The sequence below is a fragment of the Rissa tridactyla genome, chromosome 14 (genome assembly GCF_028500815.1).
Source record: "Rissa tridactyla isolate bRisTri1 chromosome 14, bRisTri1.patW.cur.20221130, whole genome shotgun sequence".
Taxonomy (NCBI): domain Eukaryota; kingdom Metazoa; phylum Chordata; class Aves; order Charadriiformes; family Laridae; genus Rissa; species Rissa tridactyla.
The window spans coordinates 9,375,108-9,390,288 of NC_071479.1; the positions used below are offsets into that span (position 1 = coordinate 9,375,108).

The window sequence follows — 15,181 nt, forward strand, 5'->3', positions numbered from 1 at the left end:
TGCGGCTGGGGGCAAAACACCCACAGCTCTGCTCCACCACGCAGCACCCCTGGGCTCCCCCACCTTGCAAGAATAGTCTTTCAGGGAAGCTGTTTGTGTAAATTTATTGATGTTTTTAGCAGCTAGGAGATGCTGAGATGAAGGTCTGTTGCTGCTCACCAGACTGATGCTCTGCTGTGAGCGTTGGGACAGAGAAACACACACCCCATCTCATCCAGGGAGCCCCTCACCTTGGTGTCTGGGAGCTGAAGGCATTAAAAGACTGGCAGAGGACAACGTTTCCTCGTGGGTGGGTGCGAGGAGTGTGTTCACACTCAGGTATGTTTGTGGCACCGTTCCTGGCCGCTTCGCACGTGCCTGAGCCCAGGCACAGCCCGAACCTTGCTGGCCCCGGGTCCCTTGTGCCCAGACCCCGTGTTGAGATCACTGGGGAGGGGGGAGGCAGGGACTGCCAAGAGCTGGTCCACTGAGGGCTTTTAAAGGGAGGCCTCCGAATTGTTTTTCAGCTGGAACAGGAAGCGAGAAGGGCTGGCAAAGCAGGGGTGTGATGTTTAAGTGTCAGCATGCTGCGCCAGCCGCAGCGGCGCTGGTTGCGTGTGAGCCCAGAGAGCCCGAGCTGCGCCGAAGGCAGGGGTGAGCCGTGACCGACCAGAGGGAGACGGCAGGACGTGCACATAACACCCAGGTGACGCGACCTCAGCCGGGCCAGGATTTGTGTGGTCATGCTCAGCATCACGGGTGGTGGTACCCATGCTGCCAGGGGAGAGAGAACCCATCACACCGTGTGTGTGACACCGGCCAGCTCTGCCCTGCGCCCAGCTCCTGCAGCCAGCAGCAAATCAGAGTCTCGTGGCCACAGGAGCAACGCGCCAAGCCCAGGCTTATCAGCCAAGCCCTACTGGCACGAGCATCTTGTGGTTGCGCCACTTCGGAAAGCATGAGACTGATTTTCTGCACGGCGCTGGACTCCGGAGGACCGTCTCTGCCCTGTCCCCCATTTACATGACGCAGGGGTCCCCTTAGCGCAGCCCAGGTTTGCCAGACAGCCAGTGCTTTTGGATGTAGCCAGCTGCTCGTAGACACCTAATTAACTTAGCACGGGTGTTAAGCAGCTGCAGGATTGCTTATTGGCCTCCTTGTCGGACCCTTCTCTCTGCAGCCCAGGCAGCTCGTTTGTGGTGCGGCATCTCATTGAGCAGCTGCAGGAGCCCAAAGGCTTCAGGAAGAGCCGCGCACAAGACAGAGCAGAAATGCCTGTGGTGTCTCTGTAGGATAGAAAGAAATCAGCCGCCGAGCTGAGGAAGGTCAGATGTAGAAGTTCTTATCTCCCTTCCCGCAAATGAGGATCACGAGTAAAGCACTCAAACATCATGAGCATCATGAGAGGGAGTTAAAAAAACATGAGCCGATGGTGTTGTCTATAAATAAATAACACGTTCTGGGGTTTCATTCTCAGCCTTACGGTTTCATGCCTTTAGAATCTTGTATTTTGGGTTCTTTTTTTTTCTCTGCATTGAGAAGGGATAGAAACATATTGTTCTATTTTTTAATTATTTTTTTTAAATGCAATTGACAATCTTCCACAATCCTTGTATTCCAGCTTTAACACCCCCTCTCCGCTTTCTCTTCCTCCCCCGGGAAGCATCTTGAGCCTAGTGATAAAATCCAGGCTTCAGCCAGCGTTGGGTGGGGTATCTACGAGGAAGGTGGTGTTGACATTTCCTGAGGCCACATGTTAATTGCTTTCTATCTCTCTCTAAAAGTTCCTTTGGGTCCCAATAGGTTTGAATTTAGTAGTAAATATTTAAGCGGCGTGACTTTATAGGACTTCATACGTTGTGTTTTGCTGCAGAGGTGGCAGCATTTCCAGGCATGGAGGGGCTCATCCCTGCCAAGAGCGTATGTGCTTCCAGTGGTGAAATGCTCTTTGGAACTTGTTTGGGCAAAATATATCTTAGTGTTTCTAGAAAAGCAAATGTTCATGTATGATCTTACCGAGGGCGCAGGTGAAAAAGAGGATCAGCTGTGAGACAGGAGCAGGTAGCCCCAGGCTCTTTTGGAAAGCACAGGGAGAACGTGAGAAAAACGTCGTGGGGAAAGTTTATTGCTAAACAAAACACCTCCAGGTGATGAAGGAGGCTCTGCCAGATCGTAGCTACCATATGGCATTCCAGGTTGTCTGAAGTGGTTTCATGCACTGAGTGGGGGTCTGGGACCTTTTCATTTCTGGCTTTGACTTTACCCCAGAGATCCTCTGCCTTGGGCAAAGCACTCAGAACCACTCTTTGGCCTCATTATTTTTTTACAAATTGTTGTAAAAGGGTTGGCATAATCAGGTGTGGCTCCGTTGTCGTCAGTGGGGATGCTCCCATTTTTGGCCCAAAACGCTGTATGTAGATGTAAGTATAGATGTAGCGATAGGATGAGGGGCAATGGTTTTAAACTAGAGCAGGGCAGGTTTAGATTAGCCATGAGTAAGAAGTTCTTTACACTGAGGGTGGTGAGACACTGGCCCAGGTTGCCCAGAGAGGTGGTGGAGGCCCCATCCCTGGAGACATTCCAGGCCAGGCTGGATGAGGCTCTGAGCAACCTGATCTAGTTGAAGGTGTCCCTGCTGACTGCAGGGGGGTTGGACTAGATGGCCTTTAGAGGTCCTTTCCAACCCAACACATTCTATGATTCTATGAAGTATGGCAGGAGGATCTCCACGGAGCATCGCAGAGCTGGACTCCAGCGCACCACATGCTCTGTGTAGCTCCCTCCCTCAGTCCTGCTCCCTTCGCACGACATCCCCATCTCTCCTGTGTGGTGGTGGTCCCTCTCCTCTCGCCATCTGCCCTCTTCGTGCCCTGTTGGGTCCCAGGCTGGTCCCATCCCTGCATCTGCCGGAGGTTGCTCTTGGACGTGGTGAGCAGGAGCCGCCTGTTAATGCTAGGTTTACACCGAGCTGCGGATCTTTGCACTCTCTTCTTTTAATTGTCTGTTTCCGGGAATAAAGGCAAAAAATAACCCCCAGCACATTAACTGGCCGTAAAAGTGTTTTGCCACAGAGAGGCAGGGTGGTCAAGTGGTTTGAGAACAAGATTGGAAACCATCATCTCCCGAGTTTCTAAACTGTTCATGTCAATGAGCCTCTCCAGGGCACGATGCTTCACCCCATATGTCTCTGTTTACTGTTGGTAAAACAGAGCTATTAATACTGCTGTGCTTCAGGGTGATCTTTTTGGACCATGATTAATGTTAAAACCCCCTGAGATCACTCCTTGGACAGAGCTAGAGAGGTGCAGTGGGCTGCGTGCTGCCAGGGCTGCCAGCTTCCACCAGAGCTGAGTTTGTCGGTGCTGATTCCAAAACATCTCAGTCAGAGTAAACGGAACCGAAAAACTTTCCTCTAAGGTTTTTGAAAGGGGACTGGTTTCAGGTCAGGTAAAGCAATTGTATATTTTTTTCCATGTTTTGATTTTTTTTTCCTTGTATCTTCTGAAAAAATGATGAAATGAGGGGCTTGTTTGTTGATGTATTTTTTTAACCCAGGCCTGACCGCTATGGATGCTCTTGCTCTTGGCCGCTGAGTGACTTTGTTCCCGTGTGTGCCAGGCAGAGGGGAAGAGTGCAGTCGAAGGGCTAACGCAGGTCTTTAACATCGCCCAAAGGGCTGGATGTGCTTTAACACCCTGCCAAGCAGAGACGCTCCCTCCTGACCCTACTGCCGACGGAATAGGTGATGTGGGCGCTAATTGCCGAATATTACAATTGCATTTTGACAAAATTCTGCCGTTTTTCAAGGAAAGTGCTCTGGCACCGATTGCCTCAGAGCTAATGGAGCCTTACTGACTGAGCCAGTACGGGCAGAGCAGAGGTTACGCATTAGCTCTGCTCACCCATTAAAAAAAAAAAGAAAAAAAACCCACAACATCACAGCCGCTGTGGCTAAGCCAGTGACCCCGGGATGGGGATGGAGCTCAGCTCGCAGCGGTAACCTGCTTGTTAAGCCTTTTTACTGCTTGTTGTGCTTGTGCTGATGAGCAAGAGGAGTTGCTGAGCTCCTGGACGGGCAGGGGACTCCTGGGGTCTCTGCCCAGCTCTCCCGCTGCAGGGTTCCTCGCGACTGGGACTCAGGTCCCCCCACCTAACACTGGGTGCCTCTATTGCTGTTCCTTTCTGGACCTGGAAGGAGGGGATTGTCCTGGCTTGAGGTAAAACATAACCAGCTTTCTGTTCCGTAATTTTACTTTTTAGCTAGGCCTCTTCTAACTCTCTGAAGTTAACAGCATGTTGTGCGGGAAACGGTTCGTTCTCAGAGCGATAAGACCAATGTTCACAATTAGTGCCAAGGAATGATATGCAGAGAGGCTCTTGCTTATACTTATTGCTGTAACAACCAAGGTCAGCTAATTTCATTATTTTCCCTATTGGAGAGTTGGAAAATGAAAAGCATAGAGGGGTCCCATCTGTGGGGAGGAGCGGACAGGACAGGTGACCCAAAATTGACCAACAGGGGTATTCCATCCCATCTGCCCCACACTCAGTATAAAAGCTGAGGGATCAAAGGGTCAGATCTCTTTCTCCAATGGCCGGTGTCCAAGGAAGACCCTGTTCGTTCATTTGCCTTTGATCCCAATCCGTGTGTTCCTGACTCCAGCTGTGGAATCCAGTTCCCACTTGTCGCTGGGTCCAGCCTGGGACTTCCCCAGTGCCTGCCGGTGACGTCATCCTGGGAGCTTAGTACGGTTTTGTGTATACTGTATCTATTTCATTAATTCCTTTATATTTTATTATTAATATTTCATTAACGTAGTTTAGTTCCTTCTAAACTCGCAAATCTCTTTATCTCTCCTCCTCCTCTCCGTGTGCGAGAGGTGGGGGAAGAGCATCTGTTGCCGGCCATTGGCCAATTTGGCCAAAACCAGGGCAGGGATTCACGCTGCCGAGCTGCAGAGACACACACCTCACTTGCTCCCGGCGGGACACTCCTTACGCACCGGGAACCCCCCATCTATTGATGGGAGGAGGAGGGACGGTGCCACCTCCGGGATGGGATGCAAAGCCCTGAAGTTCGACTCCTGCCCTGAATTCAGTATTACCCTATTGCTCCGTTGCTGTCCCTTAACTCTAGCGGGAGAACAGCCTGTGTGTGGTACTTGTGAAGTTGCACAGTTGCAGACGTCCTTCCTGAGATGCTCCCACTCTGAGCAACGTTCCTTGTAAATTAAGGAAAATGATGTCACGCCAAGGAATTAAATAGCATCTCCTTGGGTGAGCTCAGCGTGTGCGTCCCCTGCATGCCCCAGCTTTGTCAAAATGGGAGTTGTCCCTCCACACAAGTGGGTTCCTTGGCAGTCTGCTGGCATCCTTTCAGACGGCGAGTATTGTTAAGGAGCTAATGCTAATTGCTCGGGGAGAATATGTCCTGTGTGCTGGGAATTGCTACCGTGCAAATGTCAGCTCTTATCGGGCGCGTGGGGGGTGTGCAGGGCCAGGGGGGTGCTCATGTGTGGGGTGAGGAAAAGGGAGACAGCATTGCTTCTGTCCCCGCTAACGATGCTGAGGAGTTAGGACCATTCCTTAAGTAAACACACCTCAGGGTCTCAATCCCATTTAAGCTTCAGCTGCTTTTATGGTGCTCTTTGCGCTCTCTGGCAAGAGCTGCTCGGTTTTACCTTAGGATAAGGAGCAGGGCTGTGGTATTTCTCGGGAGCCGGGTACCCCGACACCAGGCATCTCGGACCTCCGAGGGGTTCAAGCCAGCTCCTGCACTTTGTCAAAGCCAGCTCGAGTTGCCATGCCTGGCTCGGAGTGAATAAATATGAACCGATTGCCTTTTGGGAGAGTGGACAGAAGATTGTCGCCCCTGCTGTGAAGAAGCATTCTCATTTTGGAGCTTTGATATTCTGACCAGGACTCTGAGCTCAGCATCCCGGGATGTCCCATGCAGCCACAGCCTGTTTATTCAATGTTTCATCCGGCACAAAAGCCGTATTTTACTGTCAGATGCTCTCCATTAGCTTCAAGTGTGAAATTATCATTCCCACCCTTTTACCAACCCCACCCTGGTGAGGAAATGAGGGAGAAAACAACCTCAAGGGCCGTTCACAGAATGTGTACGAGCTGTCACTTGTCAGCACAGAGCCCGCTTACGGCAGGAATTACTGCTCCGTTCTCCGGAGGGCCGGAGAGGAGCATTCCCGGCTTGCAAATGCCACAGCGTTATAATGCTTGCATGGGTGCCTGGCAAAGCAGCCCCGGAGATGTTTGCATCCTTTTGGAGTCGGGCAGCTGCAGGGTACGGCCCTGTGAGGCTCCCAGGGACAGCGGGGGGAGATGCTGTGTGGGGACATGGTGGCCTGTGCCCCCGGCCCTGGCTCCTTTCCCTGGGTGCTCTCCTGGTCTGAGCCCGAGATCGTCTCACGTCTCCTTGAGGTGCCAAAACTGACTGATAGGAGCCTGGACAACATTTTCCTTTCTCTTGTGAAGGCCGGTTCCCATAACAACCTGGCGGTGTGGGACTGGGGGATAAAGACATTCTTTTCCTTCCTGCCTTCCAGATTTACCCTCTACGCGGTGGATACGCGAGGGAGACACTCGGAGCTGAGCACGGTCACCCTGAGGACGGCCTGCCCACTGGTAGATGACAGCAAGGCAGAAGGTCAGTGTTCAGGCACCTCATTTTCCACGACAGGAGACATTTCCTGCTCATTTTGCTTTTTCTGTATGTCTTGTACTCCTGTGATCCCCTCCTCTCCCAGTGTGAAGCTCCTGTAAATTCACCCAGGGGCACAGGGACGTTGATCGTCTGAGGAGAGTGACAAATTGCCAGAGTGTCCAGTAGCAAAGTCCCCTGGGCTGGGCAGCTGGTGGCTCCCGTGGTCCTGTGCCACACAGCTCCATGGCATCCTTCCCACGGCCGTGGGAGCCGATAGCGTGTGTTTGGCACACATCCCCTGGAAAAAGAGCGATCTCTTCGTGCAGAAGCGAGAGGGGCAGCCCTGGCTGCGCCGGGGCAGTGACCGGTGCGGGACACTGTCAGCTCCGAGTGTTCATAAGGATGCTGATGGCAGCATCCATGTTTTGGTTCGGTTCTGAAACAGAAACACGGATAAAAGCCCAGCCACTTTTGCACGTTTGCGTTTTCCAGTTTTGAAACCAGCCCCGTTTGTTCTCACACCCAGAGCGCTTTGCTGCTTTTAAATTTAAAAAGATTCTTCTAAACGGAAGGCAGGTTACCTGTTTTCTTTCTTGTTTGCTTTCTGTTTTGAAAAGCACACCAAAGAAAGTTTTCATTAATGCTTTGGTTCATGTTACTGCTAAAGCATTCCCAGGAAAAACGAGTAAACAGGAGACTAAAGAAAAGGAAGGAAATGGGATTTTGTGTGTTTTTAATTTCCCAAAAGAGGTCCTTTTCTACAGCAGAGAGTGCACCCTCTTGTTTAATACATCTCAGCTGCTCTAGTAGATACCCACAATGAAGATGTGCTGTATTTCTGGCTCAAGTACCATGTTGTTATCAACAGTGTCGTGCTCTTCCTACCCTTTAGCATGATAACTGCGCAGTTGCTTTAAGTTTGGTGAATTTGGGAAGAGGTTGCCTGCCCTACCTGGGAGGATGAGGCCGCCTCTGCCTGTGCTGGCAGCCCTCCTCCTCCTCCTCCTCCCGTTCCTTCATGGAGTATTGCTGGGTCGTTGCGGCTGCTGCTTTGGGGCAGCTTTGGGGCTGCTCATGCAGGGCACGGGCTGCGGAATTAGCCTGCGGAACTGCTAAACGCTCCCCAGGTCACTAAACCCTGCTGCTGGCAGCCCCAAGGGACTGGCAGCCATCCCAGACGCCCGCCCCTCCTGCCAGCCCTGCCAAGGGCTTCGCTCCTCCTCCTCCTCCTGCGCTAGCACCTTCTGGCTGTTCATTAATCCCGTCCCCCTGATCCTTTCCAGAGATAGCTGACAAAATCTACAACCTCTACAACGGCTACACCAGCGGGAAGGAGCAGCAGACGGCCTATAACACGCTGATGGAGGTCTCCGCTTCCATGCTCTTCCGAGTCCAGCACCACTACAACTCCCACTATGAGAAGTTTGGAGACTTCGTCTGGCGCAGTGAGGACGAGCTGGGGCCCAGGTACCTGTCCCTTCCCTGCATCCCCCCCGCCCCACCGCCTGGAGCACCCCTCTGCTTGGCCGCTGTGGAAGTGGAAGTGAACCTCGTTGCCTTCTCCTCGTAGCAGAGAGAAGTTCCCTTCTGGTGTTCACCAAGCTGTTCTGCCACGCCTGGGACTGCCCGGTCCCAGCTGATCTTTGGATAAATGTTTATGGGATATCGAGCAGCTGGGTGGGCTCTGGATGAATGCTTGTGGGACATCTCGCAACCCGCCTGCATCAGGCGGGTGATGCTGCAAATGAGCTGAGAGTGTTGGGAAGGCTGGGGGGTGAGGGGAAAAGGGTGTAAAGTAGGCCTGGGACATAGTGAAGGATGCCAGCGAGCGCGCAGCACCTCATCTGTTACCTGTGTACAGCTTTATGCTAGAAATATTTTCTCTTTCCTATACGTTTGGTGCTCTGAGGAGGGCTGGAAGGGGTTTGTTCCTGGGAGTGTAAAGGTAACCTTTCCGGAGGGACTGCATCTGCAAACCCCAGTGTACAGGGAAAGGGGTGGTAAGACTCTAAGAGAGCACAGCTCAGGAATAACAGGCCCATGGACTACATTGTGTCCAGGGGGCTGGCAGTGTCCCGGCAGTGTCCCGGCAAAGGCCAGGCTGCCACCCAGCCCCTGGGGAAACACTCGTCAAGAAACGCTCAGAAGTAGCTCTGTCCTTCTGGGCATCTTGAGATCTCTTCTAGGATTCAAATAGCCTTGACCTGCTTTGAAGCTTTTTAGAGACATGGTTCATCCAGCGTCCTCATCTAATGTTGTTCTCTGAGAAGCTGAAGCAGAGGAAGGTGGAGAAACAAGGTCTTGCAGTCCATGAATAATTGGAAAAGGTTTTCTTTCTCTCCCTCCTGCTCCTATCTGCTTGTTGGACATGGCTGAGGATCTGTCCATAATACCAGGATGGCAGCTCCTCACAGCACTTTACATCCCTCCTGGACATAAATCCAAGCCGGCCTGGGGCTTGCCCTCCTCCAGGGATGACCTTGGTCATAGTTTCTTTGGTAGTTCGTTAGCCTCTGGCACGGAGCCACTCTCATCCTTCCACTGCTCTCCTCCTTCCTTGATGACACTGCAGGCTTCTTTGTCCTTTTCCATTGCTCCCTTATAATTCCCTGGGAACCATCAGCCCCTTCTTACACATCCTTATTTCCTCCGTTATTTGAGATCCACCACAATTATTGAAGGATGCTATCTAGCCTGATACCTACATCAGGCCATGAGATTTGCAAGGTGACATTTAAATTGCCCGGATTGCCCCACTCTGTACCAAGCTACATCTGGAGTCAGTGGTCGATTCGGCTGCTGTCTGCCTTCCTCGCCGAGCCACATGAGCTCCTCGCAGCGCTCGTATGCCCCTGTGCTGTACTTGAGAATTATGTGACTTACATCCAAGGAGAAGCATCTACAAACGCCACGGCAGCCGGTGCCAGGCTCTTGACAAGAGTGAAGCTCTGCCGTCCAGCCTCGCTTCTCGGGGAGCTTGGACAGAAACGGAGGCACTGACGTAGCGGGAGGCGAGTGAGGCTCTGCCAAGGGAGGCCATCTCGTAACACGATTTTAATTGACGGACTGTTCTCCTTCCCGGGGGGACATTCATTTTCGTACCTTGAAATGTTTATCAGATGAGCCTCAGCTTCACAGTAAATGTTCGCTCATAAAACTGAGCGACAAGAGGGAAGTTGATTGCCTCCGTGTAATAAATACATCACACTGGAGTCCTCGTGAGCCCAGTTTCCATGAAAGCCACAGGTTACTGCAAACAGCTGCTTGCGAGAAGACACACTGACAGCCAGATGTCCCAACCAGACGGTTTACATTAAGGAGACATTAAAAACTTAGCTCATAGGTGGCCCTAAACCAGGACTTTCTGTGGTCAGCAGCATCTTGGCACCTGGCTCGCCTCATCCTGCTGGTCTCCTTTAGCAACAACAACCCCTTTCCTGCTCCCCCCCCATTCCACCAAGTGAATCTCACAGAGTTAATTTGTTCCAACAAGCCAGAAGAATCTGTCTAAACCAGTGAAGGTTTAATGCTACTGTGCATTCAGACCTTTGGATCTGTGCAGCCAGGGTGCTTCCTGACACAGCGACAGGGAGGTTTCTCTATTATTTTCTCTTTACTGTGTTTTCGGGACAATTCTTTTGACCACTGCAAACAGGGCCTGGCTTTTAGGAGGAGGCGGAACAAATTAAGTTAAAAATCTTCCTTCCCTGCCCCTACTTGTGGCTACCAGCAAGAACGGGGTCAGGATGTGGCATCAGCCCAGGGCTCGCAGCCTCTCCTTTGCTGAGCCAGTCGCCCAGGCAGGCAGCCGGGACGGCCGCGGGAAATGAAGTGCATCTCCAGAGCAGCTGCCTTCTGGTACCGAGGGGGAATGCAATGTACTGATGGGAGGCTGTGATAAGAGGCCATGGAGTCCCGGACTCATTGTCCTTTCAGATGAGGGGCTGACAGACCCAGGTCAGTTCTCAGTCGAGTGGAAAAATCTGAATTTATGACAAAATCGCCCCATATGGGAACACGGCAGCCAGGCAGCCACCCTCTCCCCGCAGCAGTCCTGGGAAGCTCATCCTTCCCTCCAGCCCAGGTATCGTTTCTTCTTTGCTTTTTCATGCTGGTTCGTTCTCCTTCAGCATCTTCCTCTAGGTGAGATAGGGCAGCGTTTTGCTGGCTCTGGATATGTTTTCATCCCACACCAGCCGTCAAGGTGAGTGATCAGCATCCCCCGTGCAGCTGGGGGACAAACATCCCCGCAGGAGCACCCCCAGGGCTGGGCAAAGCGGGAGGGAACGTGTCTCCTGCTCTTGGGCACGTCCTTGCAGAGCTGGGGATGGCAACTGGGGACCTCAGTGCCCTGTCCCCTGTGCAATCACTGCACCGCACTCCCTTGCACTGGGGCTGCTGGTTCATGCACGAGCTAAAGTGCCCTGGCAGCCCCCCCCCTTTTCATCTCCTCCATCCTTCTACAGGGTACCGCAGCCACCTAGAGCCATCACTGTTTTTAAATCCCCCTCTCCATCATTTATGACTGCGGCTGTGACCTCCAAAATCCGTCACTTAAGTGGAGACCAGAATCAAGCCCTGGCTGGCACTGACTTCAAACAACTGTCCCTGCAGTGGGCACGTGGACGGTGGGAGGGCACTGCTGGCTCGTGCCAAGGTGGGGGTACCTCCCACCCGGGCTATGGGGCGAGGGGGAAGGGGGCTGCTTCATCCCTTTGGGTGCTGAGAGCTCAGGGTCTGGCCACAGGCAGCCATGAGAGTGAGTCCCCCCTCGCTCGCTCCCCTGCCGTCCTCGCCCAATTCCTGCCCTTTAATAAGGTAATAAATTACTGCTGCTGGCAGGGATGAGGTTGGTCAGCATTTAGGAAGATTTCATTTCCAGTATTTGAAAAGGTGGCCGTTCTGACCCGACAGCCCTCCGCAGGGAGCACTTGGGTAATACCCAGGGCTTGATTTATGGTGTTAAATTGGCAGCCCAAGAACTGCTCCTGTAATTTATTACCCAGCCTTCACCAGAAAGCCTCTCTCTCTTTCTCACCCCTCCCCTCGCCCGCTCTGTCTCTCTTTCTCCTTATTTTTTTTTAAGAGGGAACAGCTGACAGCCGAAAGCTAAATCTAACATTTACACATGACTTCATTACCTCACTAAAATAAATGACTCAAAGCGGCGTAACCCATCAAAACTGGGGCTTTGGCACCGGACACCAAAAGCGGGGGGCCTGATTCCCTCCCTCCCCATCACCCTGTCTCTTTCTTGACCACGGTGCAGTGTGTTTTTAGCATCCTCATAGGTCCAACCCATCGTGTGCTTCATCCCACCCTTAAACATTGATACTTTCCTGGGGCCAACTGCATCAAGCAGAACTCAGATGCAGGAGGTGTGCGGAGACCAGCTCCATGAGGAGCACAGCTCATGAGACATCAGCAGGTCTGGATGGGTTGACTCCTGGCCACCTCGAGCTGCTCCTCACACTTAGGAATGTTTGCCTGAATAAGAGACCTGAGTATGTATCCGGAAGCAAGGACAACATGGTGATTTTTAGCAAAACCCAGAAGATCATGGAAGTATGGTGGAACAAGTCATGAAAACGGGAAGGTAGAGAAGGCCAAGGGAAGTGGCAGCAAAAGAGTGAGCAGGTTGTGCAGGGGAGGAGTGAGAGGTGGGTGAAGAAAGCTATGGAGGCAAAGAGGAAGGTGAGGTGGTGAGAAGGAAGGAGAGGGAGAGAAGAGGTTGGCCAGCAGGTGTGCGTATGCATGTGCTGGGGAGTCCACCCCTGGTCCAGGGTAGCACCAAGTCATGGTTACCCGCCACTGGGGGCTGCCTCGAGGGCTGGTCATGGCCACTCATTGCCACTCCTCTCTTGCTATGGCTGGGAAAAGCCTTGTGGCAAGCTGGAGTGGCAATCAATCTGAGGGAAACTCCATGGGTTGCTTGGTTGGCCTCTGGATGCACAACTTCACCATGTTGGACCCATGGACACTTGCACCTGCACAAGCAAGTGGGCAGGGACAAGCTGGGGAAGGGGCAAATACCCCCTTTTGCCAGTAGAGGTGATCTGTGTTAAAGAAGGGTGACCACGGAGCTAGGGCCTTAGAGAGATGATAGTTATCCTTTTTGAGGAGGAGGGTGTTCTGGCTAAATGCTCTCCTCCCAAGCGCTGTCAGCTCACATAGAAGTCCGTCCAATGAGCTGACCGTGGGCCCTGTGTTTGCTCAGCCTTCCCTGGAAAAAAACAGGGAGAACCGGCTCAGATGTTAAGAAACAATTTCTCAGCATTAGGATGAGTGGAAGGGTTGCCAGCTCTTGGCTCTAAGAACGGGTTGGACAGATATTGATCAGGGCAGGTTGATCCCAGCAAGGAAATGGCACAGATGATGCCTTTTGGTCCCTTCCTGCACCAGTGACTGTGATTTGCTGAAGTTTGTTACCTGTGGTGACAGTTACTACAGACTTTGATTTGCTGCTGAGCTTAGCTTTAATCAATCAGTCTTTACTGAACGCATCTCATGCCATCGCAGAATTTCATAACTTCTTAGCGGCAGGCGTCCAGCAGCGAAGGACCTGCTCTTGGCAGCGTGTCAGGTCTTGACGTGCGGTGGGAGCCCCAGATGCTGTAGAAGGTCAGGTGGCTGCGATGGAGAGTAGCGTGAGTAGCAGTGTTCTGTCGGAGCTGGGCACAGCTCAGCCCGTGACATCATTATTAAGTACGTGTGTGTGTAGCTAACGAGGCTCAAATTGCCTAGTCAGGCTTGTCTTCATAGGTTAAATCGATACATGGAGTGTTGTCCAAGAAGGACCAACTCCCTTTGCTCTTCCCGTCCCCTGTAAAGCCAACCCTGAGCCCGTCACCCCTGGGGAGGAGTGGGGAAGCTTTCCCCATGGAGTCCTGGAGTAGCGGTGGTTTCCTACAGCCTTCCATCCAGTCTTCCCGCTCCAGACGAGGAGGTCCGTAGCCTGCTGGGGTTGAAGTGATGCCCTCTCGCCTCCTGCCACCGTCTCTGCCCTCTGCTCTGGCGCTGGGGTGGCTCTGGCCGCTGCTTCCCCGCTGTCCCGTCCCCGGGTGGCTGCGGGTGTGCAGCCACATCAGGCTCCCGGCGCTTCCCCCCCCCGCCGGGAGCTCACAGCCCGGGCTGAAACACCACTCAGCTTTCATAATCAAATAATCCCCATGTTTATGCCTCGCTGACTGACAGCGCTGCCCCTGACATATCATTATCGGGAATTTACATTCCTGCAGGAACTGCGAAATCCCCTCGCACCGAATCCAGAGCTTTCCTGTGGCACCAGAGGGAGAGGAAATAATCTGTGATCTTGAGACTTTCAGACCACTGAAGTCAAACCTCTTCCCCTCCCTTTGTTTGATTTAGCACTTTACAGACTCCCACGAGGGGATTTTTGGTTTCTTACGGGTTTATTTTGTTTTGTCTTAATGTGTTGTGCTTTTATTCCTCACTCTTCTAAGTGTCAGTCCTTTTGGGCCATTTGCCTCCTGGAGACTTGGGAAAACAGGAAAGGGAGGGCTGGGCTCGGCAGTTGGGAGCAGTAAGGTGCTGGGGGGCTCACCGGGGTGCACGGGTCCCAGCACATGCGCTGGAGCCTGCCAGGAGCACGTGGTGGTGGTGGTGACCATCTAGCCAGGGGTAGGCGGTGTCCCCAGGGCACCCGAGCTGCTCGAGTAGGTCAGACCTGGGGTCCCTCCAGCCCCGTTGACCCGGTGCTGTGAAATATTAGATATACACAGAACTTTTGGGCAAAACAGAGCTTCTCTCCACCTGAAAGACATTGTCTTAGGCAACAGGTCTTGTCCATTCTTGTTGCAAGACGGAGCCGGTGGTGGAACACTAGAGTCCTGTCTCCTGGTCTCCTCTTTGCGTTGGTGGAACACCAGAGTCCTGTCTCCTGGTCTCCTCTTTGCATTGCCCACCCTGCTCTGTCTCCATCTCTGTTTGTCCCCTCCAGGAAGGCACACCTGATCCTGAGGAGGCTGGAGAAGGTCAGCAGTCACTGCTCGACCCTGCTACGCAGTGCCTACATCCAGAGCCGCACCGAGACCATGCCCTACTTGTTCTGCCGCAGCGAAGAAGTCCGGCCACCCGGCATGGTCTGGTACAGCATCCTAAAGGACACCAAAGTAACGTGCGAGGAGAAGATGGTCTCCATGCTGCGCAACACGTACGGGGAGTCCAAGGGCCGGTGAGGGAAGGTGCGGGCCTGGAGCTGTGGGAGGCCAAGGGACTCCGAGGAGTCGAGGACTCGTGATGTGCTGAGTGGCTGGTGGGGGTCGGGGTCGGGTGGTGTTCGGAGGGGGTGGAAGGGGACAGCGAGGCCAAACAGGACTTTCTCACGCAGACGGCAGAGAAACAAGAAATCAGCAAGTTGGACTTTAATTTCTTTTCCTTTTTTTTTTTTTTAATTTTTCAAGAGGAAAAAAGAAAAAAAAAAAAAAGAAATTACCTAATTTGACTCAGCATAAAAGCCTCTCCTTTTTAATCTTTTCTTACTGAATTTCCTGGACTACACGCTCCAAAACCCTGGGA

The 15,181-nt window shown here is 52.6% G+C and overlaps 1 protein-coding gene across 1 annotated transcript in view; it reads left to right on the forward strand.

Annotated features, from left to right (window-relative positions):
* ASTN2 (astrotactin 2) overlaps positions 1–14,906 on the forward strand; it is a 373,499-nt gene extending 358,593 nt beyond the window's left edge. The window contains 3 exon segments of the mRNA XM_054220714.1: positions 6,546–6,646; positions 7,927–8,110; positions 14,604–14,906. Coding sequence (XP_054076689.1) covers positions 6,546–6,646; positions 7,927–8,110; positions 14,604–14,841 — 523 coding nt within the window. The 3' untranslated portion in view covers positions 14,842–14,906.
* Positions 14,907–15,181: the final 275 nt, after the last annotated feature.